This window comes from Dermochelys coriacea, chromosome 5, assembly GCF_009764565.3.
Source record: "Dermochelys coriacea isolate rDerCor1 chromosome 5, rDerCor1.pri.v4, whole genome shotgun sequence".
Taxonomy (NCBI): Eukaryota; Metazoa; Chordata; order Testudines; family Dermochelyidae; genus Dermochelys; species Dermochelys coriacea.
In genome coordinates this window covers 79,088,584-79,112,935 of record NC_050072.1, presented here as the reverse complement: position 1 = coordinate 79,112,935, position 24,352 = coordinate 79,088,584, and the positions used below count along the sequence as shown (strand labels likewise).

Genomic DNA, 24,352 nt, shown 5'->3' with positions numbered 1-24,352 from the left:
AGCATTCCCCACCTCAAACCGAAAGCCTAAGGTGTACCATATTAATTCTCTAAAGCCCTTTTATTCCAGAGAATTAAAGGTTTGTCAGTTTACAGCCCAGGGAGGAGATGACGCTGAGTGGTCTGAAGGTGTCTACTATGAAGGGAAAAGTGATGGTGGCGTGGAAGAGGTGAACCTCTCTATGACCCTTGGGCGTATGCAGCGACAGCAGATCAATGAGCTGTGCACTAGCTACGCACCAATGTTCTCAGCCACCCAAGGACTGACTGAACGGGCATACTACTCCATTGACACAGGTAATGCTCACCCAATTAGAGCTGAACCTTAGCGGGTGTCTCCTCAAGCTAAAACTGCTATAGAACGGGAGATCCAGGATATGCTACAAATGGGTGTAATCTGCCCCTCTGGCAGTGCATGGGCATCTCCAGTGGTTCTAGTTCCCAAACCAGATGGGGAAATAAGTTTTTGCATGGACTACCATAAGCTAAATGCTGTAACTCACCCAGACAACTATCCAATGCCACGCACAGATGAACTATTGGAGAAACTGGGATGGGCCCAATTCATCTCTACCTTGGACTTAACCGAGGGGGGGTACTGGCAGGTACTGCTAGATGAATTCGCCAAGGATTCATCACACCTTCATCACACATGTCAGGTTGTATGAATTTAATGTGCTCCCTTTCGGGCTACAAAATGCACCCACCACCTTCCAAAAACTTGTAGATGGTCTCCTAGCGGGATTGGGAGAATATGCAGTCGCCTACCTTGATGATGTGGCCATATTTTTAGATTCTTGGGCAGAACACCTGGAACATCTACGAAAAGTCTTCGAGCGCATAAAAGAGGCAAGGCTAACTGTTAAGGCTAAGAAGTGTCAAATAGGCCTAAACAGAGTGACTTACCTTGGACATCAGGTGGGTCAAGGAACCATCAACCCCGTATAGGCCAAACTGGATGTTATCCAAAAAGTGGCCTGTCCCAAAGTCAAAGAAACAGGTCCAATCCTTCTTACGCTTGGCCGGATATTACAGGCGATTTGTACCGCAATACAGCCAAATCGCTGCCCCACTGACAGACCTAACCAAAAAGAAACAGCCAAATGCAGTTCAGTGGACTGAAGAGTGTCAGAAGGCCTTTAACCAGCTTAAAGCGACACTCATGTCTGACCCTGTGTTAAGGGCCCCAGATTTTGACAATCCATTCCTAGTAACCACAGATGCATCCAAGCGTGGTGTGGGAGCAGTTTTAATGCAGGAAGGACCGGATCAAGAATTCCATCCTGTCATGTTTCTCAGCAAGGAGAAAGAGTTCAGAGTGGGGAGGGATCCCTGACAGACACATTCAAAAGAAATGAAACAAACATCAACTAAGGTAACCTGAAGTTATATCAACTAAGTTACACACCTAGAAAGGAGAGTGATAATTTACCTTTTTATGGAGGGCATGAAATTCACTATATCTCTTTTCAACAAAATGTTTTCTTCCACTCATCAGCACCTCTATCTTAAAGACCTGTAAAAATATCAATTAAAAAGAGATTAATTTCACCCACTCAAAACATTCAGTCATCTAACACATTAATTTTGTGACCATGATGTATTTCATTCCTTTAATTACAGTAGCTGATCCCCCAAAATCCAGAAGACTCAGGAGACACAGGAGTACAACATTGATTAATGAGGACTCTGACTAAATGCTCTACTAATAAGTTTGTTCAGCAAACACATTTAAAGGCAATTAAGCTTTGGATTTTTTTTAATCTTTAACTTTTATTATACAATAATAATCCCTTACAGAAATTATTTCACTGAAGGGAGAAGAAAACAAAATGGCAATGATAACATAAACAGAACAAATACAGGGGTTTTGTTTCTCTCTCTCTCGCTTATACAATGCTGCAGGGTAACAGCCACACATATGTACAATATGTTCCTCATGACAGAAGTAGTATGTCTTCTACAACAGAAGAGAAATAAATGTGAACAGTACATTGTAGGTTAATTTCTTCCTAACCTGCATATTCATCTCTAGTTTCAGCTGGGCTTGTTCTACTGTTTACACCATGGAAAAAAATGTGGTAAAGGCTCGTTTTCTTTGCATGATACATATGACAGCTTTTGCTGCTGCCTGTGGAAGGTTGAAAGGCCAGACAAAGAAGCTCTCTCAATCCACTAATTAGTAGCTACTAACATGACATTTGCTTGATTCTCAGGTCACTGGATCAAATTCTGAGGGCAAGTGATGAGAAATATTTTGAAACGCTTGTGAAAACATGGTCTATTAAAGGAAGACAAGATCAGTAGAAAAGCAATGTAAAGAGGGGTGTCTGCTGTTTCCATCAGTTCTTACACTTGTTCTGTTTTGCTTAGGAAATACTATAAGTGATTATTTCCAGGATGATGAGAGGCTATACAAAACAGTATGTTACATAAGGTCCCAGATTTTGGCCCACTCTACTGTCCTTTAAAATGAGTTTGGAAACACTATTCACACTCAGATAAAATGATTTCTACCAGAGTTTGGCCAGATAGCATGGCTCAGACTAAGCTATTCAGGAGTGAGTTGGAACCCATTTTTCAGTGTATGGTGGGTTCTCTGCTAGAACTTGTTTTTTAAACATGATTCAAATATGCAATGATTTTCATTGGTTGCCCAAACATGTTAAAAACCAATTTAGTTAGAATCTTACTGAAGCCATGTTAAACATGGGCTTTAATTTGGTTTGAGCCATAATATGAATAGATCCATAGTGAAGACAATATTTAGCAGGGCAACTTCACTATATACAGATCTTCATTAATACCAGAATTAGTTTGTACATTATAATCCATTGAAACAATTTGGGATTTCATTCTACTTCACTATAACAGGAGTTTTACTATATCCAAGTCACTCTGAGCAGCTTAACCCATTTTTTGGCTACCAGAAACTCTGTCCCCAGAAATTATTTGCTCCTTGCAAAGCTTCAAGACATCAGCAGATATATTTTGCAAATTCACAGCTGTAAATGAAATGATATGTATGGAGAAAGGTTTTAAAAGATCAACTTAAAGTTAGCTGCCAATTTAACATATTTTTAATGTCTAAGCTATAAACACTAACTTTTAAAATGAGCAGTAGCTGGAAGGGAAATCCTGTCTATATAATGTGCGTGTAAATCAGTTTCAATTAATTGCACCACTTCACCAAAGTAGCATTTCTTTCAGAGAGCATTCCAGAAATACAAGAGACAAAATGCTTTTGAATATGCAGAAAATGAATCATCATTAGATCTGAAGAACTCTGGAGAATTAAGTGGCTGAGAAAATTGGATACTGGAACATGAACCTGACCAGTTCGGTAGTGATCAAAAATCATTACCTTTTAATTGCTGTGGTGATCTGTGTAAAATTAATTGATAGTCTCCATTCATAGATTCATAGATACTAAGGTCAGAAGGGACCATTCTGATCATCTAGTCTGACCTCCTGCATAGTGCAGGCCACAGAATCTCACCCACCCACTCCTATGAAAAACCTCACCCATGTCTGAGCTATTGAAGTCCTCGAATCATGGTTTAAAGACTTCAAGGAGCAGAGAAGCCTCCCTCAAGTCAACCATGCCCCATGCTACAGAGGAAGGCAAAAAACCTCCAGGGCCTCTCCAATCTACCCTGGAGGAAAATTCCTTCCCGACCCCAAATATGGCAATCAGCTAAACCCTGAGCATATGGGCAAGATTCACCAGCCAGATACTACAGAAAATTCTTTCCTGGGTAACTCAGATCCCATCCATCTAATATCCCATCTCAGGGGATTTGGCCTATTTACCCATTCAGTTTGGCGTGACTCATGTCCTTGTCACACACATGCAAAAAAAATTGTCTCAATTGGCATGCTGGTTAGCATGCCTCAACACACAAACTAAGGAAGGAATGAACATGAAGACTAAACAACACTCCATGTGAAGGCTGAGACACATTGGTGGGGAAGTTTAAGCTGCTGCTCCTGGGTACTACAAGTCCCCAGGGCTGTCCATCAGATAACTTTCATGAGAATTACAAATTCACGTAAGTCAAGTTTTGCCCTCAGTCACACACGTGCAACTTCAGTGAAGTAAATTTGTTTTCCTTTGAAGTCAGTAGGGTTGAATGGTTCTTGCAGGAGGTCAAATTTTGACCCAAGGTGGGGAGGGGGGAAAAGGAAATGAAAAGCTCTGGGCAGACTGTTTTTTCAGTGTATATATCTATTTTATTCCCAACTGATCTATGTTTCAGAACTAGTTTATGAACTATGTAAATAGTTCCAGGGTCCCAGAATTGGTATTTCATTTTTAAGCTCAGATTTTCTCACCAGGGAAGAAACAGGAATGTTTTAATAACTATGCATATAATTATTGGGAATCAAGGAGGCAGCATCCATCAGTTGCAGAACAGAGTAGCTGGTAGCTTTCATAGAGGCTATAAGAGATTTGCCCCAATGGTGTCTGTGCATGATGCTGCTGCCATTTCTACTACAATGAAATCTGCTGCCTTCATATCATCTGTTACTTACACCAATATGCAGGCTTAAATGTTAATAATGGGAACATATACAGTGGATCTTACAGCTCCAGTGCACTGATTTCATTTAATGCAGTAGCCTAAAAAATCTAAAAGACATACAATGTATCTAAAATGAAATAAAATTCAGAAATTACTTTTCTCCCTTCCACATAACTGGCATTTCTGAGCCTACTCATTGTAGCACCTATGTTGCAAAAATGTAAAGTAATTTATGATTCTGTTACTGTTATAATAGTGTGATACAGCATGGTCAGAGGGCAGCAGGAGTGTTAGAAGGGAGCCTTATTCCCTGTAGGGGGAAGAAAGTTTGCTATAAATTAATTAAAGCACCTGAAGCCAATTAAAGCACCTGAAGCCAGTCACATGATAAAAACCTCCCTGCTTCAATCAGACAGGAGGAGGAGTTGAAGCAGAGAGCAGTTTGGAGGAGTTGAAACAGAGTGGATTGGTGTTGGAGCAGAGAGCAGTTTGGAGGGAAGCAGAGGAGAGTTTGGAGAAGTGCCGTGGTGGGCTAAGAAGACCAAGACCCTAGGTAAAGGGAATCCTGGTTTGTGCAGAGGGAGGACAGGAAGCCCCACAAGCTGAAGGGCAGGAGAGAGAAGTAGCCCAGGGGAAGGAACCGCTAGTTCTAGTGCTTTACCGCTATACCTAGGGCTCCTGGGATGGGACCTGGAGTAGAGGGCGGGCCCGGGTCCCTCCCTCTCCACTCCCCTCCTCTAGGACACTAGTGCGGCAGTTAATACCCCAGTTCAGGGGCAAGAAACAGTGCCCTGAACCCCCATCCAAGAAGAGAAAGCGCGAGACCCATCATAGTAGTGCCGACAATTTGCCACAGTAGTCAAATGTAGGAGTATATAAAAGTTTTCATCTTGCTTCCATAAATGTCTTAACAATCTCCAAATGTTTACAAGTTAAATATTTTGCTTAAATGTAAAAGTTTGAGCAAAGCACCCCATAAAGCAGAAATTAATCTGAATGAATAGAAAAACATTGTACTTATGAGTATTGATTGTTAAATTATTTCATGGCGGTTGCAGAAGTTCCAATCTTATCTCATCATCATTTACTAGATCACTACTCACAATCTTAGCACAGAGATGAGTTTTGTGTCACTATTTTCAACAAGGGTCTAGCGATGTGCGTGTGTGAGAGAGAAATCTTTGTAGAAGGGAAGGGTGGAATCTCCTAACAGACACAAAATACCTAGTGAATATAGACAAGTCTGACAATTTAACTGAGCAATTGCAGGCACTGACAGAAAAACAATGTGAGGAAACTAGTGCACCTAGGTGAAAGTGCCAAAATAAAGAAGGAAGAATTATGGACGAAATTGTAACAGTACAAGGAAATTACTTTTCTATGTAAGAATGTTCACATTCTGTTGACCAGATAACTCTGAACAGACATATCACTTTTTATATGTGAGGTACAGCTAAATGCCATGAGAATGAAAAATGTAGTAATTAATTATGGAATCAGACAACTAATGCTACTCTTACAACAGACAAATTATACTTACAGTGAATGATCCACATTTAGTCTTGGATAGGGCAATAAGTACAGTAGGTTTACAGTGATGTTACTGTGTCCTTTATTAAATGCACCCGGTGACAGGCAACCAACCCATAAATTCTGCCACTAAATACAATGTAACCTTTCTCTCTGGTACCACAAAAAAGCCTGCTCAACCATTACCAAAGCTGTTTGCACAGAGCTTAATGCAGGAGTGATTGTTCCACACACTTTAATCTGTGCAAAACTGGATCTGAAGTCAGAGCACAAGATGCATATTTTTCTCCAACTGAAATTGTCATCTCTGCCAGAAAAGATGACACTCCAACTCACCATCAAAATGTTGGAGTGGGAGAACTGGAATCAATTAAATCAAATACTGTATTAAGAACTCATTGTAGGAAGTCCTAACAAAGTTAGACACATCTACATAACTACCTCTTTAAAATTAATTTTTTAATATGCAATAATAATACAAGCTACAAATTAGTAAGACACCAACTGCTTCCCTTTTATAGATTTTATAGAATAGTGTCCCAATTCTTGGTTCCCAATTGGCCCCATTACACTCCGCTGATGCAGCATAAAGTGGCCATTAATGGGGTTTCTCAGACAACGCAGAGCTGTCAGAATGGCTCTCCACTGGCTCTCAGCTCACTGCATTCTCAGTTATCCCAGAGGGACCATTGCAGCCATATTGCAAGCTAAGATAGCCCTCAGATTGCTCTAGCTTACACCAAGGAGCACTGAGTGCAGGAATGGAAAATCAGATTCAAGGTGACACAAATCCTTTTCTCCCTCCAACCTTTCTCCCAATACCCGTGAAAGTAAATTGTGTGTTTACCACTCTCCTCTGGTGATACAGAGGTGACTATGTCCAATACCAACAACTCCTTCTATATACTGCTCCCATCTAAATCAATGGGACTGGAACAAGGATCAGAGATCTGTACTTTAACTTAAGAATATAAGAATGGCCATGCTGGGTCAGACCAAAGGTCCATCCAGCTGAGTATCCTGTCTACCGACAGTGGCCAATACCAGGTGCCCCAGAGGGAGTGAACCTAACAGGTAACGTGCAAGTGATCTCTCTCCTGCCATCCATCTCCAACCTCTAACAAACAAAGGCTAGGGACACCATTCCTTACCCATCCTGGTTAATAACCATTAATGGAGTTAACCTCCACGAATTTATTCAGTTTTCTTTTAAACCCAGTTATAGTCCTAGCCTTCACAACCTCCTCAGGCAAGGAGTTCCACAGGTTGACTGTGCACTGTGTGAAGAAAAGAGCTTCCTTTTATTTGTTTTAAACCTGCCGCCCATTAATTTCATTTGGTGGCCCCTAGTTCTTATATTATGGGAACAAGTAAATAACTTTTTCTTATTCACTTTCTCTACACCACTCATGATTTTATACACCTCTATCATATCCCCCCTTAGTCTCCTCTTTTCCAAGCTGAAAAATCCTAGCATCTTAATCTCTCCTCATATGGGACCCGTTCCAAACCCCTGATTATTTTAGTTGTCCTTCTCTGAACCTTTTCTAATGCCAGTATATCTTTTTTGAGATGAGGAGAACACATCTATACGCAGTATTCAAGATGTGGGCATAACATGGATTTATATAAGGGCAATAAGATATTCTCCATCTTATTCTCTATCTCCCCCCCCCTTTTTTTTTTACACCTTGGACAACAAAGTAAAAAAAAAAACTCAGCTTTTTACATAAAATTGTTTACAAAAGTTGAGACAAATGGATTGACACAAACTGAACTGTATAGGTTAAAAGAACTGTGATAAGACATCTACCAGGCTCCTGGTAACAAATAATGGTGTTGATAGGACAGTGAGCTAAAAGATTCCAGAAATGGGAGAAAGTGTTTAAAGTTGAAAGCATCAAAATGCGTTTTAATTGGTTCATGTTAATGCTAAATGGCTGTCACCATTTTTGGACATTGTTTATTTGGGTGTCACTGAAATGGAGTGGTGGGGGGACAGCTGGACTGGAAGGAGAAAACTCCACTTTTCTATCTCTTCTTGGACCCTGGGATCTACCTTGACACCTTTGGGTCTTTATCATCTTGATCCTGAAAGGCATCCTGACCAGACTTGGCCAGAGAGAGGAAACTGATGACATCGTTAAATACTTGTAAAATGAAACTTAGGTTCCTGTACTTACACCCACCTACCCCACCCCTGTGACTTTTTCCTTCCCCGCCATATTTCTTCTCTTTCCTTCTCTCTTTTTTGCCTTCTGTCTAACAGTCTGGTTTAGCCAGACAAGACAGCATCCTTTGAAGCCCTGCTGTGAGCCTGTGACCACTGAGGCTGCTAAAAGCAATGCCCTAAACCAGAGGTTCTCAACCATTTTCTTTCAGAGCCCCTTCCTTCCCCCCCCCCCCACCCGAACATGTGATAAAAGCTCCACGGCCTACCTGCACCACAATAACTGATTTTCTGCATATAAAAGCCAGGGCTGGCATTAGGAGGTAGCTAGTAGGGCAATTGCCTGGGGCCCCGTACCCTGGGGGCCCACACAAAGCTACATTGCTCAGGCTTCAGCACCAGGTGGCGGGGCTCAGGACCTGGGCTTCCGACCCATGTGGTAGGGCTTTGACTTTCTGCCCTGGGCCCCAGCGAGTCTAATGCTGGCCCTGCTGAAATCTGCTTGCGGCCCCCTAAGGGGCCCCGGATCCCTGGTTGAGAACCACTGCCCTAAACAGCCTGAGATTGTTTACCAGGCCCCATAGAGGCTGGTATGACCAAACACAATACCCATGTTTCTCCAGCAGTGATGGTGCTGACTTTTAATTGCAACAGTGACAGGAGCTCCATTTTCTATCTTTGATTTTCTTTTCTGTCCCATTTTGTATGTGTTTGTCTTGTTTTATCTTAAAGGAAATGGGACTGGACTTCTACAACAGCAAAGCAGCAGTAGCAGCTACAGCTGCACACCATCTCAACTAACTTCTTTTCTTTTTCCCCAAAAGGACAGTTAATACCAACTGCCCTACAAGGGATTTTTCCCCTAAAAAATGTCTACAACTAAAGGAAAGGGAATAAAGTATATTCTTAAATCTTACTTAAACAATTTGAAATATGAAGTGTTAACTGTTTTTCCTTTTTTTCCCTGTGTCTTTAATAAAAAGCTAAAATGATTGTTAATCGTTGGTTGTTACAATATGAGTGAACAAGAGATAACCTGATGCAAAACCACACTTAGCTATGTACCAGTGAACATGAGTTTTATTCACATATAATCCCTTGTTTGGCCAGAGACACCCCCTTTTCCACACAACAGGAGGAGACATGGATAGGTTGGAGGGGTTAGCAGGTCGTTAACAATGTTACTATTTCATAACATTCTATTTAGTTTTGGTGCAAGGAAATACACTGTTTGAGACAGAAATTTTAGTTGTCCAAGATGAGGAAATGTAGAGGTATTATACACGCATCTAAATTGCACAATATTTTTAAGTTTGATTAGTTTGTATGCATTCATATGCATTGTATAATATATACTTTTATAAACTATATAAACTTGTATAAACAGGTAGAGGGACAGACTCGTAGCATTCTGGTTTAGAATTTGTACAAGATGAGGAGAGTCGTACAAAAACCAGAAGCACTGAGGAGAAATTTACAAAAGTCATATTTCTATTAAATGAGAAACAAAACATAGGACTGAGCTTACCAATACCATTTAATGTATGACTTACAGAAATAAATACATCCCTTTACGAGTCTCAGCATGCCTGACAGACTTTTTGACTGAGGAATAGCTAATGCATTCAGCTATCAAGCAGCTCAACCTTAAACCTTTGTAATGGCCCTATGGAAGAAATTCCAGAACAAATGAAATGGCAGCCACAGTCCATGAAGCACTAATAGGATTTCCACATGTTTAGTGTTTCATTAACGTTCAGACAATGGCACTTTTCTCTGGTTCAGTTGGGCTATGCTCACTGCAAGACCAGGGTGAGTGGGTGGAGCCAGAGTTGGTTTTATACCTAGACTGCATTTCACTGATCCTGGAGCAAACCAGGGCTGATCCAATCATCAGCATAAATAACAGCAGTTGCATGGCTGCTCTAGCATGTACCTAGCTGTACATAGGTTCAGCACCCAGTACAATGGGTCCTGGTCCATAACTGGGGCTCCTAGGCACAACAGTAATACAAATAATCAATCACACAGGTACAGCAGCTGGTTTTTTGGGTGGGTTAAATACTTATTACTATTTGTATTAAGTATTTTTATAATGGTATTGCTTTGTCCAGAATCAAAACACAAGGAGGTATATCACAAAACTGTTCTGTTAATTCATGGAAAATAAATGTATTCAAATCATTCCCAAGTCTATGAAGCAATCAATGGACATTGACCAGGAGGAACATTCTTATTATTTCTAACAATATAATAAATTAATTTTTATCATTAACTCTAAATCCAACAAGAAGGCTTTGTTGTCTTTAAAATTCCCTCAACAAATCCATACTATCGTAATGCTATCCTGACTGAAATTCTGTGATAACGTATTAAGATATTCTGGCATTTAAAACATTCACAAATATGTCTTCTACTTCAAATCTCAATTTAAAACCCTCTTCTTTTATTTAACCTTCAGGTCACTGATCTAAGCCTCCTACACCCACCTATAATTTTGTATTCACACCAAATTCGACTGTAATCTCTTTAAGGTAGGGGCCTGTCTAAAAAGTGTTTTGTAAAGTACCTTATATGCCAATGGTGTAATAAAATAATTATGGATATTCTTTGTATCATGCTCCTTTCCAATATCAACTTCCTCATCCACAAAACAGACTGGTACCTGCAGCGATTATGTACAAAAGACACAGGACTTTGGGGCAATCTTTGTAAAGATGGCCTTTGAGAGAAAGAGGTAGAACAATATATGTTCCTTGTGTTATCCCAGAGACATTAATTCTCATTAAGCAGGAAACTGTAGGGAGTCTCCTGTGGAACTATCATTGTTACTGCATGAAAAAGGTAGTTGGCATAGAAGAGCCAGCACTCACGCTCTTTTCCCCCCCACTCACTTTCACCAATCTTTTTCAAACACACGCTTCATAAATCCCATAGGAATCTCTCTGTCATTTCCTGAAAAATAACTTACTTGGCTCTCCTAATTACAAAGCTTCTCCTTGTCAAGGTAATGCAGACTACGGAAATACAGCCAAACTAAGATGCTACAAGATCTGACACTTTTGCTGTTTTTCTTTATGAAAAGTACAAATGTTGCACAGATGCCTTCCTTTCAAAATCCAGTTGACACTGCAGTCACCTTCTTGTCAAGATCCTTAGAACCAAATGTAAACAACAATAATGAATAAGCTGAGATATATAGGTCTCAAAGTGCTTTTAGAGTAAGGATTCTAAATTCTGTATTACAAATTGAGCAGGTGAGGCAAAAACTGAGCTCTTGTTTGGAATAATTTCCAAATTATTCCTGTGGTTAAATTGCTCTGATGATAGGATTGCTAGGCGTCTGGTTTTCGTTCGGAACGCACTGCCGACCGGGCAGTTAAAAATCCGGTCAATGACACAGCAGGGGCCTGGGGCTAAGGCAGGCTCCCTGCCTGCTCTAGCTCCGCGCAGCTCCCGGGTCCTTGCACCCCCCTAGGCACATGGGCAGCCAGAGAAGCTCCACGCACTGCCCCCACCCTGGGTGCTGGCTCCACAGCTCCCATTGGCCAGGAACCATGACCAATGCGAGCTGCAGTGGCAGCATCCGGAGGCATGAGGGCAGCATGTGGAGTCTGTCTGGCCACCAATGCACTTAGGGGCTGCAGGGACCTGGCAGCCACTTCCTGGGAGTCGCAGTAAGTGCTGCTAGGACCCCACACCCCAATCACCTGTCCTGGTTCTGAGTCCCCTCCTTCACCCCAAACCCCTCAATCCCTGGCCCCACCCCTGAATGCACACCCCCAGATGGAGCCTGCACCCCTCCTGCACTCTGAACCCTTCAGCTCCAGCCCCACCCCAGAGCCAGCACCAGAGCCCTCCAGCCTGGTGAAAATCAGTGAGGGTCAGGGAGAGCGAGTGATGGACAGAGGGGGATGCAGTAAGCGGGGGCGGTGCCTCAGAAAAGGGACGGGGCAGAGGTGTTCAGTGTTGTACGATTAGAAAGTTGGCAACCCTATCTGAGGAGAGATATTAAAAGTATGCATCTTGCAATACTCTCATAATGATCTTCAAAATGATGTAAATGTCTGTGGAAAATAATGAACTATTTCAGAGCCAAGTGACATAGAACAGAAAACAAACATCTGTTTATTCCTTTGTGGCTTTATGAATAACCAGTACAACTTCAAATTTAAAGAAATGCCCTTTCAAAGAGTTACTCACTTCTGCCTCTTTCAAGCCCTACTATATACTCAGATCTACAATGACACAGCAATCTTCACTTAGGTCTATCAGAAGTAGTGATAGGCAGGGTTTATTTCAAATTGTACAGAAACCAATTTCAGATTATGTTTATTGAATTAACAAATTGAGAGGTCTTCTACTTTTCTGATGCTTGTGCTGATTTTATTAGGTATCCATTTCAAAACAACAGATTACAGTTATTTCCAAACCAGATTTCTCTGTCCATTTAGCAAGTATGCATTTTGCTTTTCTTAAAACTCAATACATAATGAGTAAGATAAATAATAGCATTATAACTTCAAATAAATGTTTTTCCGAATCAGACCTCAGTTACAGCAATTTATGAAAATCAATTCCAGCTAGGCATACCCCTGAAAGCGAGTTACACAGATTTCAGATATACTCTCTTGTTGGCCACTACTATTCTATTCTATTCTCAGTGCTGATTACTGTGGTATCTGAGCATTATCCAGTAGTGCATTACATGATGTGATTAACAATTGTCCTATGTTTGTTCTCTCCCTCCCTCCCTAAGAGGAGAAATGTGTGCGTGGAGTATCTTGTTTTAGTAAGGTGGGAGGTGTTTTTGTTTGTTTTTATTTTGCTCTGTATTTTGTTAGCTTGGTTCTTAATATACATGTTAATACATAGTTAGAGAAGCCAAGATCAAAGAAGTGCATCTTGCACTTGGAGCGGAAGGTGGTGAGATCTGTGATTATCCTTAGTTCCTCGGGGAGTTCATTCCATAGTTTCAGAACAAAACCCCAAGAAAGTTCCATTTCCTACACAGATGAGATTTACTCTTATTGTAAAGAGTTGAAGAAAGACTTCTAAGCATCAAACCCAGTCAGGCCTGCTGAGTATTTATGGTTGATACACAGGGTGCTGTGGCCCTGGGCATGGTCTGAGACTGGGAGAATCATGGGATTCCACCCCAGAAGATGAAGGCAAGAGGCCTACCACCAGGATGGGATGCACTTAGAGAGACCAGAGAGGAGTCAAATGTGCAGCAAATTAGCCCTGCAACTAAGACATTCATGTTATTTCATTTACTCAGAATCTGCCATGGTAGATTCAATGATACCTACCAATGATCTTTTTGAAGGCTATGAGCGGCTGTGATGCATTTTTTTAAATAAGTCCCTGGAAACATCTCCTGACCTTGTTGTTTACAAACTTCCAGTTTCTGTGCCACTAGGGCACTTTTGGAATGTCTAGGAGATTTCCAGCAGTCAAGTATAAGAAAAACACTTGCTCTGGTCCCATTAGTGTCTCCATGATGCAGAATGTGATTCCCTGAAGCTATCAAGGTGGAGTACAGGTACTCTCACTGTAGTTAGAAGTATTCTTTTGCTTCCAGACCATCTGACTTATCTATATTACACCCGTTTTCCTCACGTTGGACAGTTTGATGACTTTTTGGAAACTCTCTACATTAGACTGTCAAGGATTTTGCTAAGCATGGGTGCTCAGTTTTTTCCAACAAAAAATTCTGAATTGCATCAACTTTACATTCCTTTACTAGAGTTTATGTAGGTGCAGTGTTCTCATCATGTGTTTTAAATCCTGCTGAACTAAACAACAATTAGTTTCCTGTATTAGAGAGGAAGAAGATCAAGAACATTCTACATATATCACGATAGGCTTCTGACCAAGTCAGAGCCCTCAAGTAAAGTTCAGGTCCAAGTGATTCAGTGCACAGCAGATGAAAGTCACAGGCGGATGGTTCATGTATGTAATTCACAAAGAATTTTAAGATGTGTTTTAGGAACTTCTTCCAGTAATGGTACCATCCTCTCTTTTCATAGATGAAGGAAAGCAGGAAGCAGTACTTTATGTGGTACTGCATCTTCTGGCCATTACAGTGATAGCTTTGCTGCCATCTTTAGAAATATTTGAAGGGAATTGTTTTGACTTCAGTTCCCAGAAATCTGGAGGAGCTCAACCAGTACTTGAACTCCATTAGCTAAATCCAGTCCTGACACTTCTGGACAAAGTCTGCACAGACAGCAATTTTTTTTAAAAAAATCAGTAAATCCCAGGATCTTTACCACCTCAGTGGATTTACAGTGCTCTTACCTCTATGCTTCTGTGAATCTGTGTAATTAAAGGTTTCAGAGTAGCAGCCGTGTTAGTCTGTATTCGCAAAAAGAAAAGGAGTACTTGTGGCACCTTAAAGACTAACAAATTTATTAGAGCATAAGCTTTCGTGAGCTACAGCTCACTTCATCGGATGCATTTGGTGGAAAAAACAGAGGAGAGATTTATATACACACACACAGAGAACATGAAACAATGGGTTTATCATACACACTGTAAGGAGAGTGATCACTTAAGATAAGCCATCACCAACAGCAGGGGGGGGAAGGAGGAAAACCTTTCATGGTGACAAGCAGGTAGGCTAATTCCAGCAGTTAACAAGAATATCAGAGGAACAGTGGGGGGTGGGGTGGGAGGGAGAAATACCATGGGGAAATAGTTTTACTTTGTGTAATGACTCATCCATTCCCAGTCTCTATTCAAGCCTAAGTTAATTGTATCCAGTTTGCAAATTAATTCCAATTCAGCAGTCTCTCGTTGGAGTCTGTTTTTGAAGCTTTTTTGTTGAAGTATAGCCACTCTTAGGTCTGTGATCGAGTGACCAGAGAGATTGAAGTGTTCTCCAACTGGTTTTTGAATGTTATAATTCTTGACGTCTGATTTGTGTCCATTCATTCTTTTACGTAGAGACTGTCCAGTTTGGCCAATGTACATGGCAGAGGGGCATTGCTGGCACATGATGGCATATATCACATTGGTAGATGCGCAGGTGAACGAGCCTTTGATAGTGTGGCTGATGTGATTAGGCCCTATGATGGTATCCCCTGAATAGATATGTGGACAGAGTTGGCAACGGGCTTTGTTGCAAGGATAGGTTCCTGGGTTAGTGGTTCTGTTGTGTGGTGTGTGGTTGCTGGTGAGTATTTGCTTCAGATTGGGGGGCTGTCTGTAAGCAAGGACTGGTCTGTCTCCCAAGATCTGAGAGAGCGATGGCTCGTCCTTCAGGATAGGTTGTAGATCCTTGATGATGCGTTGGAGGGGTTTTAGTTGGGGGCTGAAGGTGATGGCTAGTGGCGTTCTGTTGTTTTCTTTGTTGGGCCTGTCCTGTAGTAGGTGACTTCTGGGTACTCTTCTGGCTCTGTCAATCTGTTTCTTCACTTCAGCAGGTGGGTACTGTAGTTGTAGGAATGCATGATAGAGATCTTGTAGGTGTTTGTCTCTGTCTGAGGGGTTGGAGCAAATGCGGTTATATCGTAGCGCTTGGCTGTAGACAATGGATCGAGTGGTATGATCTGGATGAAAGCTAGAGGCATGTAGGTAGGAATAGCGGTCAGTAGGTTTCCGATATAGGGTGGTGTTTATGTGACCATCGCTTATTAGCACCGTAGTGTCCAGGAAGTGGATCTCTTGTGTGGACTGGTCCAGGCTGAGGTTGATGGTGGGATGGAAATTGTTGAAATCATGGTGGAATTCCTCAAGAGCTTCTTTCCATGGGTCCAGATGATGAAGATGTCATCAATGTAGCGCAAGTAGAGTAGGGGCATTAGGGAACGAGAGCTGAGGAAGCGTTGTTCTAAGTCAGCCATAAAAATGTTGGCATACTGTGGGGCCATGCGGGTACCCATCGCAGTGCCGCTGATTTGAAGGTATACATTGTCACCAAATGTGAAATAGTTATGGGTCAGGACAAAGTCACAAAGTTCTGCCACCAGGTTAGCCGTGACAGTATCGGGGATACTGTTCCTGACGGCTTGTAGTCCATCTTTGTGTGGAATGTTGGTGTAGAGGGCTTCTACATCCATAGTGGCTAGGATGGTGTTTTTAGGAAGATCACCAATGGACTGTAGTTTCCTCAGGAAATCGGTGGTGTCTCGAAGATAGCTGGGAGTGCTGGTAACGAAGGGCCTGAGGAGGGAGTCTACATAGCCAGACAATCCTGCTGTCAGGGTGCCAATGCCTGAGATGATGGGGCGTCCAGGATTTCCAGGTTTATGGATCTTGGGTAGCAGATAGAATACCCCAGGTCCTGGCTCCAGGGGTGTGTCTGTGCGGATTTGTTCTTGTGCTTTTTCAGGGAGTTTCTTGAGCAAATGTTGTAGTTTCTTTTGGTAACTCTCAGTGGGATCAGAGGGTAATGGCTTGTAGAAAGTGGTGTTGGAGAGCTGCCTAGTAGCCTCTTGTTCATACTCTGACCTATTCATGATGACGACAGCACCTCCTTTGTCAGCCTTTTTGATTATGATGTCAGAGTTGTTTCTGAGGCTGTGGATGGCACTGTGTTCTGCATGGCTGAGGTTATGGGGTAAGCGATGCTGCTTTTCCACAATTTCAGCTCGTGCACGTCGGCGGAAGCAGTCTATGTAGAAATCCAGGCTGCTGTTTCGACCTTCAGGAGGAGTCCACCTAGAATCCTTCTTTTTGTAGTGTTGGCAGGAAGGTCTCTGTGGGTTAATATGTTGGTCAGAGGTGTGTTGGAAATATTCCTTGAGTCTGAGACGTCGAAAATAGGATTCTAGGTCACCACAGAACTGTATCATGTTCGTGGGGGTGGAGGGGCAAAAGGAGAGGCCCCGAGATAGGACAGATTCTTCCGCTGGGCTAAGAGTATAGTTGGATAGATTAACAATATTGCTGGGTGGGTTACGGGAACCATTGTTGTGGCCCCTTGTGGCATATAGTAGTTTAGATAGCTTAGTGTCCTTTTTCTTTTGTAGAGAATCAAAGTGTGTTTTGTAAATGGCTTGTCTAGTTTTTGTAAAGTCCAGCCACGAGGAAGTTTGTGTGGAAGGTTGGTTCTTTATGAGAGTATCCAGTTTTGAGAGCTCATTCTTAATCTTTCCCTGTTTGCTGTAGAGGATGTTGATCAGGTGGTTCCGCAGTTTCCTTGAGAGTGTGTGGCATAAGCTGTCAGCATAGTCTGTGTGGTATGTAGATTGTAATGGATTTTTTACCTTCAGTCCTTTCGGTATGATGTCCATCTGTTTGCATTTGGAGAGGAAGATGATGTCTGTCTGTATCTGTGCGAGTTTTTCATGAAGTTGACAGATTTCCACTCTATACGGCTAAATTCAGTGCCTTGCATAATCACAGGTTTCAGAGTAGCAGCCGTGTTAGTCTGTATTCGCAAAAAGAAAAGGAGTACTTGTGGCACCTTAAAGACTAACAAATTTATTAGAGCATAAGCTTTCGTGAGCTACAGCTCACTTCATCGGATGCATTTGGTGGAAAAAACAGAGGAGAGATTTATATACACACACACAGAGAACATGAAACAATGGGTTTATCATACACACTGTAAGGAGAGTGATCACTTAAGATAAGCCATCACCAACAGCAGGGGGGGGAAGGAGGAAAACCTTTCATGGTGACAAGCAGGTAGGCTAATTCCAGCAGTTAACAAGAATATCAGAGGAACAGTGGGGGGTGGGGTGGGAGGGAGAAATACCATGGGGAAATAGTTTTACTTTGTGTAATGACTCATCCATTCCCAGTCTCTATTCAAGCCTAAGTTAATTGTATCCAGTTTGCAAATTAATTCCAATTCAGCAGTCTCTCGTTGGAGTCTGTTTTTGAAGCTTTTTTGTTGAAGTATAGCCACTCTTAGGTCTGTGATCGAGTGACCAGAGAGATTGAAGTGTTCTCCAACTGGTTTTTGAATGTTATAATTCTTGACGTCTGATTTGTGTCCATTCATTCTTTTACGTAGAGACTGTCCAGTTTGGCCAATGTACATGGCAGAGGGGCATTGCTGGCACATGATGGCATATATCACATTGGTAGATGCGCAGGTGAACGAGCCTTTGATAGTGTGGCTGATGTGATTAGGCCCTATGATGGTATCCCCTGAATAGATATGTGGACAGAGTTGGCAACGGGCTTTGTTGCAAGGATAGGTTCCTGGGTTAGTGGTTCTGTTGTGTGGTGTGTGGTTGCTGGTGAGTATTTGCTTCAGATTGGGGGGCTGTCTGTAAGCAAGGACTGGTCTGTCTCCCAAGATCTGAGAGAGCGATGGCTCGTCCTTCAGGATAGGTTGTAGATCCTTGATGATGCGTTGGAGGGGTTTTAGTTGGGGGCTGAAGGTGATGGCTAGTGGCGTTCTGTTGTTTTCTTTGTTGGGCCTGTCCTGTAGTAGGTGACTTCTGGGTACTCTTCTGGCTCTGTCAATCTGTTTCTTCACTTCAGCAGGTGGGTACTGTAGTTGTAGGAATGCATGATAGAGATCTTGTAGGTGTTTGTCTCTGTCTGAGGGGTTGGAGCAAATGCGGTTATATCGTAGCGCTTGGCTGTAGACAATGGATCGAGTGGTATGATCTGGATGAAAGCTAGAGGCATGTAGGTAGGAATAGCGGTCAGTAGGTTTCCGATATAGGGTGGTGTTAATGTGACCATCGCTTATTAGCACCGTAGTGTCCAGGAAGTGGATCTCTTGTGTGGACTGGTCCAGGCTGAGGTTGATGGTGGGATGGAAATTGTTGAAATCATGGTGGAATTCCTCAAGAGCTTCTTTTCCATGGGTCCAGATGATGAAGATGTCATCAATGTAGCGCAAGTAGAGTAGGGGCATTAGGGAACGAGAGCTGAGGAAGCGTTGTTCTAAGTCAGCCATAAAAATGTCACCTTCAGCCCCCAACTAAAACCCCTCCAACGCATCATCAAGGATCTACAACCTATCCTGAAGGACGAGCCATCGCTCTCTCAGATCTTGGGAGACAGACCAGTCCTTGCTTACAGACAGCCCCCCAATCTGAAGCAAATACTCACCAGCAACCACACACCACACAACAGAACCACTAACCCAGGAACCTATCCTTGCAACAAAGCCCGTTGCCAACTCTGTCCACATATCTATTCAGGGGATACCATCATAGGGCCTAATCACATCAGCCACACTATCAAAGGCTCGTTCACCTGCGCATCTACCAATGTGATATATGCCATCATGTGCCAGCAATGCCCCTCTGCCATGTACATTGGCCAAACTGGACAGTCTCTACGTAAAAGAATGAATGGACACAAATCAGACGTCAAGAATTATAACATTCAAAAACCAGTTGGAGAACACTTCAATCTCTCTGGTCACTCGATCACAGACCTAAGAGTGGCTATACTTCAACAAAAAAGCTTCAAAAACAGACTCCAACGAGAGACTGCTGAATTGGAATTAATTTGCAAACTGGATACAATTAACTTAGGCTTGAATAGAGACTGGGAATGGATGAGTCATTACACAAAGTAAAACTATTTCCCCATGGTATTTCTCCCTCCCACCCCACCCCCCACTGTTCCTCTGATATTCTTGTTAACTGCTGGAATTAGCCTACCTGCTTGTCACCATGAAAGGTTTTCCTCCTTCCCCCCCCTGCTGTTGGTGATGGCTTATCTTAAGTGATCACTCTCCTTACAGTGTGTATGATAAACCCATTGTTTCATGTTCTCTGTGTGTGTGTATATAAATCTCTCCTCTGTTTTTTCCACCAAATGCATCCGATGAAGTGAGCTGTAGCTCACGAAAGCTTATGCTCTAATAAATTTGTTAGTCTTTAAGGTGCCACAAGTACTCCTTTTCTTTTTGTGTAATTAAAATACTTGATGTCTGCACTGGGGTCTGCTCTTCATCTATAATGTTGTGCCTAGCTCTTTTGGCTTGCATGTGGAACTAGAGCATTTAAAAGATAAAGATGGCAGAGACAGATGCTTTGGAGAAAGAAGGGATTTTCAGTCTCCCGCACTTGAACAACTGACTCATACGAGTTCCAGACAAGCTTGAGCAGAGTCAATAGTGAATTGATCATTATAACTATTTTAATTCATAGGCATTATGGTTAACCCACTAAGCCCGCCACCTGATTTCATAACCAATAGGCTTGCAGTTGACCAGAAGGTTCTCGGTCTTCTCCCAGAACATAAGCCTTCCTCTTTTCATTTGTGAAACACAATAAATACAAAAACTTGAATAAATAAAGTGAACTAACCTTAGATGCATCTGTTGCGACTCTGATTTTGTACATTTTTAAAAAATTCCCTTTTCATTCTCACCTTCCATCTTGCACTTCAAACCATTTTTTTGCCTCTTTTCCTCTTCATTAGTTTTTCTCTTTCATCTGTCCATCTTCCCTCTGCTGTTCAATGTTTTCTTTGTTTTCCCTCTCATCAACATTTTGCTCCTTTCCTCTTCTAATTTTTCCCTTGGTTCCTCTCTGATTCTCTTTCTTCCTCTTCCCCCATTTTCCATCCTTTTCCTTCTGCCATTCTCTGGCCAAGGGGTGGCTGTGAGGTTGTCAGGAAGGGAAAGAATGGCTCTCCTTTCCCCATGAAAGTGGGAGGAAATAGGCTTCCTCTTCTTTCCTCTGTGCAGGAGCAGGGGAAACATTTGGCGGTTTATCCAGCTTTTCAATCACCTCCAGCATATACAGCCAGGAGCAAGAGAACCTAATCAGGTGTAGGGGGAAATTACTGCTTCACTGTGTTCTCCCTTATACCACCAGCCCATAGCTCCCCCTGTTGCCTTTCCATGTGTGGTGAACTTTGCTGGCCAAATCACCATAAAGGTGGTGCAGCAATTCTTCTTGTGTTTGAGCAGTGCTAGAGTGGTATGTCAGCCTGCCAAGAAAAAGTGCGGGTGTCATCCCTCCACATTCCTGTCTAACTGAACACTGATGACTGACATCAGAGCGATGTTCTGTGTGCACTAGAACCTTAAGAGATGTTCAAGACAGCTTCATGGATGCACCAATGCATGAATGTTCCAAGCATCCTTTGGCATGAGCTTAAATGCTTCCCCAATTCATTCTGGACCTGGAAGCCACAATGGAAGGGTTGGTGATTGGTCTGACTTGCTGACATGATGGTAAGAGAGAAAGATAAAGAACTAGCTGACTAAAGATGACACAAACAAAATAAGGCTTATTTGATGGCAGTATAGTTAATTTGTAATGTGTTCTCCAAAAATAGAACATAAAATTCCCTCATTGCAGTCAACTTTGGGATCTGCTGGAATTGGTTATGACAGCACCAAAAGTCAAACTGGGAAAGATTTTTTAAAATGAGTGCCTAATGTCAGACTCCTAAATTAATATATAGGCATCTAAATATTAATTGAGGAGCTTTACTTTTGGAATCATTTTTGAAAACTTTAGACAAAGTATATTTTCAGATCCCAGCACTCCTATAAAGGAACAGCATTTTTTCTTTATTATGCCCAAAATAAACACTTGTGTTATACTTTTAGATGCATATGTACATAATATATTTCCCAGACTTCTTCATTAATACTCTACAGTCTGAATGCTAACAAACCTATGCTAACTGTAGTTTTTCCTTAAGTGTTTTTACTTCTTCAGAATCATTGGGTGAGCAAGCTGGAAGCTACAGGTACTGCAGGTTTATTTCAAGCAAGACGTACAAGAGTACAGCACTTATTCCACATTGCAGTCAGTTTCTCTGTAGATGATTCTATTATATATCCTAAAGCAAGGATTACCTCACATAGCAACACCTGCCAGTAGTGCTTTCTGTCATCTCTAGTTGGCTAGGAGACTCCTTCCCATGCTTGTGGATGACGACCTGGCCTCAGTTATTTAGGCCTTTGTTACCTCTTGGTTGGATCACAGCAATGCCATACACCTGAGCACAAAGCTTTCTGTTCTTAGGACACTCCTTCTGGTACAGAATGCTGCATCATATCTCTTCAGCAATACAGGCTACTCAGAACATTAAACTTGTTCACTACTTTCTATACTGGCTTCCCACAGCACACTGAATCAAGGTCTTGGTTCCTAACCAAAATGTCCCATTGCCTGGGCCCAGGTTATCTAAAAGACTGTGTGATGCTCTAGGACATACCAGTAGTGCCTTCTCTAACTCCTCTTCATCTTCCAGCATAGGAAGTTTCCCCAGATTCTTTCTTAACACTCAGGATCTGACTAGTGAAGGGGCTTTTTTTAAAAATGCTTTTGTGGGGTTGGAAAACCTTCAGCAATAAAATATTGGGAGCAGTCTGGGCTCTCAGCTTCCAGAGTGGAAGACTTGTAAGTCTCCCTTTCATCAGTAGGACAGAAGAGCAGACAGGAGGCACACTGTTTTTAGGCACTTTCTTTTTAAGCAATTAACTTGTACAGGCTCTTTGTATTATTTACTTAAATGTTTGTCTGTACTATGTAATTACAGAATGAATTATCTCTGCTACTAGATAATATCTCCATTCCTCTCTCCCATATCAGATATCACCAGTTCAAGCACTGTCATTTGATTTTGGAACGATTACATTACATCAATTGAGTAAAGCCCTGCACCCCACAAAAAGGTTCAATTGGTTAGGTTAACCACTTCTGAGCAACCCAGAGCGGGATAAAGAAATGGCTGCAAAGTGCTGTTCTGTTGTTAGGGGCCAGACAGTCTCATTCTTACTCCCAATACTTGGAAAGGAACCCACCTCTACTGAGGGAAGGTCCTGAAACAGATTACTGGCACAGTGAAGAGAGAAAGACCCCACTATGTTAAGCTAAGTATTTCTTTTTGGGGGGGGCGGATTTCAGGGAATAGAATAAATTGAACACACACTCATTTCCATGACAGTCTTTTGTCAAGGCAGAAGAAACATTGGAAGTTGCATAAACAGCAAGGAGAGTAGCAGGGGAATGGGCCCAAACTATATAGCCACCTGTCATTTGTGACTAAGGCCAGGTTTACACTGGGAGCACTTTCCTGGCACAGGAAAACCAGTATACTATACCAGTAAAGCACTTACTCCAGCCCACACTGAGTGAGATAAACTATACTGGTATAAGCTCACTTGAGTTATTATAACTACACTAAGGGTTTTTGCCAGCATAGCTATGTCTATCAGGGATCACCTCTTCACACCCCTCACCAACACAGGCATGCTGGCAGACAGTCATACATCGCGTAGACCTGGCCTAAGAATGCAAGATGAACATATTGCAAGATGCAATATGAAGATATTAGTGGAGAATAAGGATTCCGACCCAAGTACAAATGAAGACTGATTTGGTTCCACAAAATGTGAATGTGGTGGAAAGTTAGGAGGGAGGAGAGGGAAAACATTTTCTTATGAATAAGGTATAGAGCCAAAATACAAGGCATATTAAATAGATGGACCAAACTCTCTTCTGGCATAACACCATTGACTTTAGTGGAGTTATGCCAGCTGAGAAGGTGGTGTGTACACACACACACACACACACACACACACACACACACACACACACACATCTCCTAGAAAAAAGGAAAATGTGGATGGCTTGTCAGGATTCCAGTGAGTGCATTTATAATAAGGCTATATTTTCAGAATCAGCTGAAATATTAAAATAATGACTTTGCACTACAGGATGTACAATTCAAGCATCATTTCAGCAATTCTATGGTGTGGGAATGAATGCCCTGTCAGAGGTATGACCCATCAGAGACTGCTGCACACTTTATAATTTTGAAGACTGCTAAAACTGATTTAGTGAAAATTACTTTAATTTGTAACTGCCTTCCTGAGGTATGTCTACACAGAAATTAAAGACCTGCAGCTGGCCCAAGTCAGCTGATTCAGGCTTGTGGGACTTGGGCTGTGGGACTGTAAAATTGCTGTGGACATGTTCGGGCCAGGTCCCAGGGTCTGTAGCCAAAAACTCTACAAAGCAATTTTTAGCCCTGCAGTCCAAGCCCCACAAACCCAAGCCAGCTGACCTGGACCAGTCATATTGCAGTGTAGATGTACCCTTGGTGACTCAGCTACAAAGGCAAGAACTGTGTAACTAAATGCAAAGATGTAAATTAAATCATGTTAAGTATTGTACCACCATCACATTTCAACATGTAGTTTTAAATATGTTACGATCAGCTCTGATGCTGAA

The 24,352-nt window shown here is 42.0% G+C and overlaps 1 protein-coding gene across 1 annotated transcript in view; it reads right to left on the bottom strand.

Annotated features, from left to right (window-relative positions):
- SNX24 (sorting nexin 24) overlaps positions 1–24,352 on the bottom strand; it is a 145,549-nt gene that overhangs the window by 67,153 nt on the left and 54,044 nt on the right. The window contains exon 2 of the mRNA XM_038403586.2: positions 1,432–1,515. Coding sequence (XP_038259514.1) covers positions 1,432–1,515 — 84 coding nt within the window. The remainder of the gene's footprint in view (positions 1–1,431; positions 1,516–24,352) is intronic.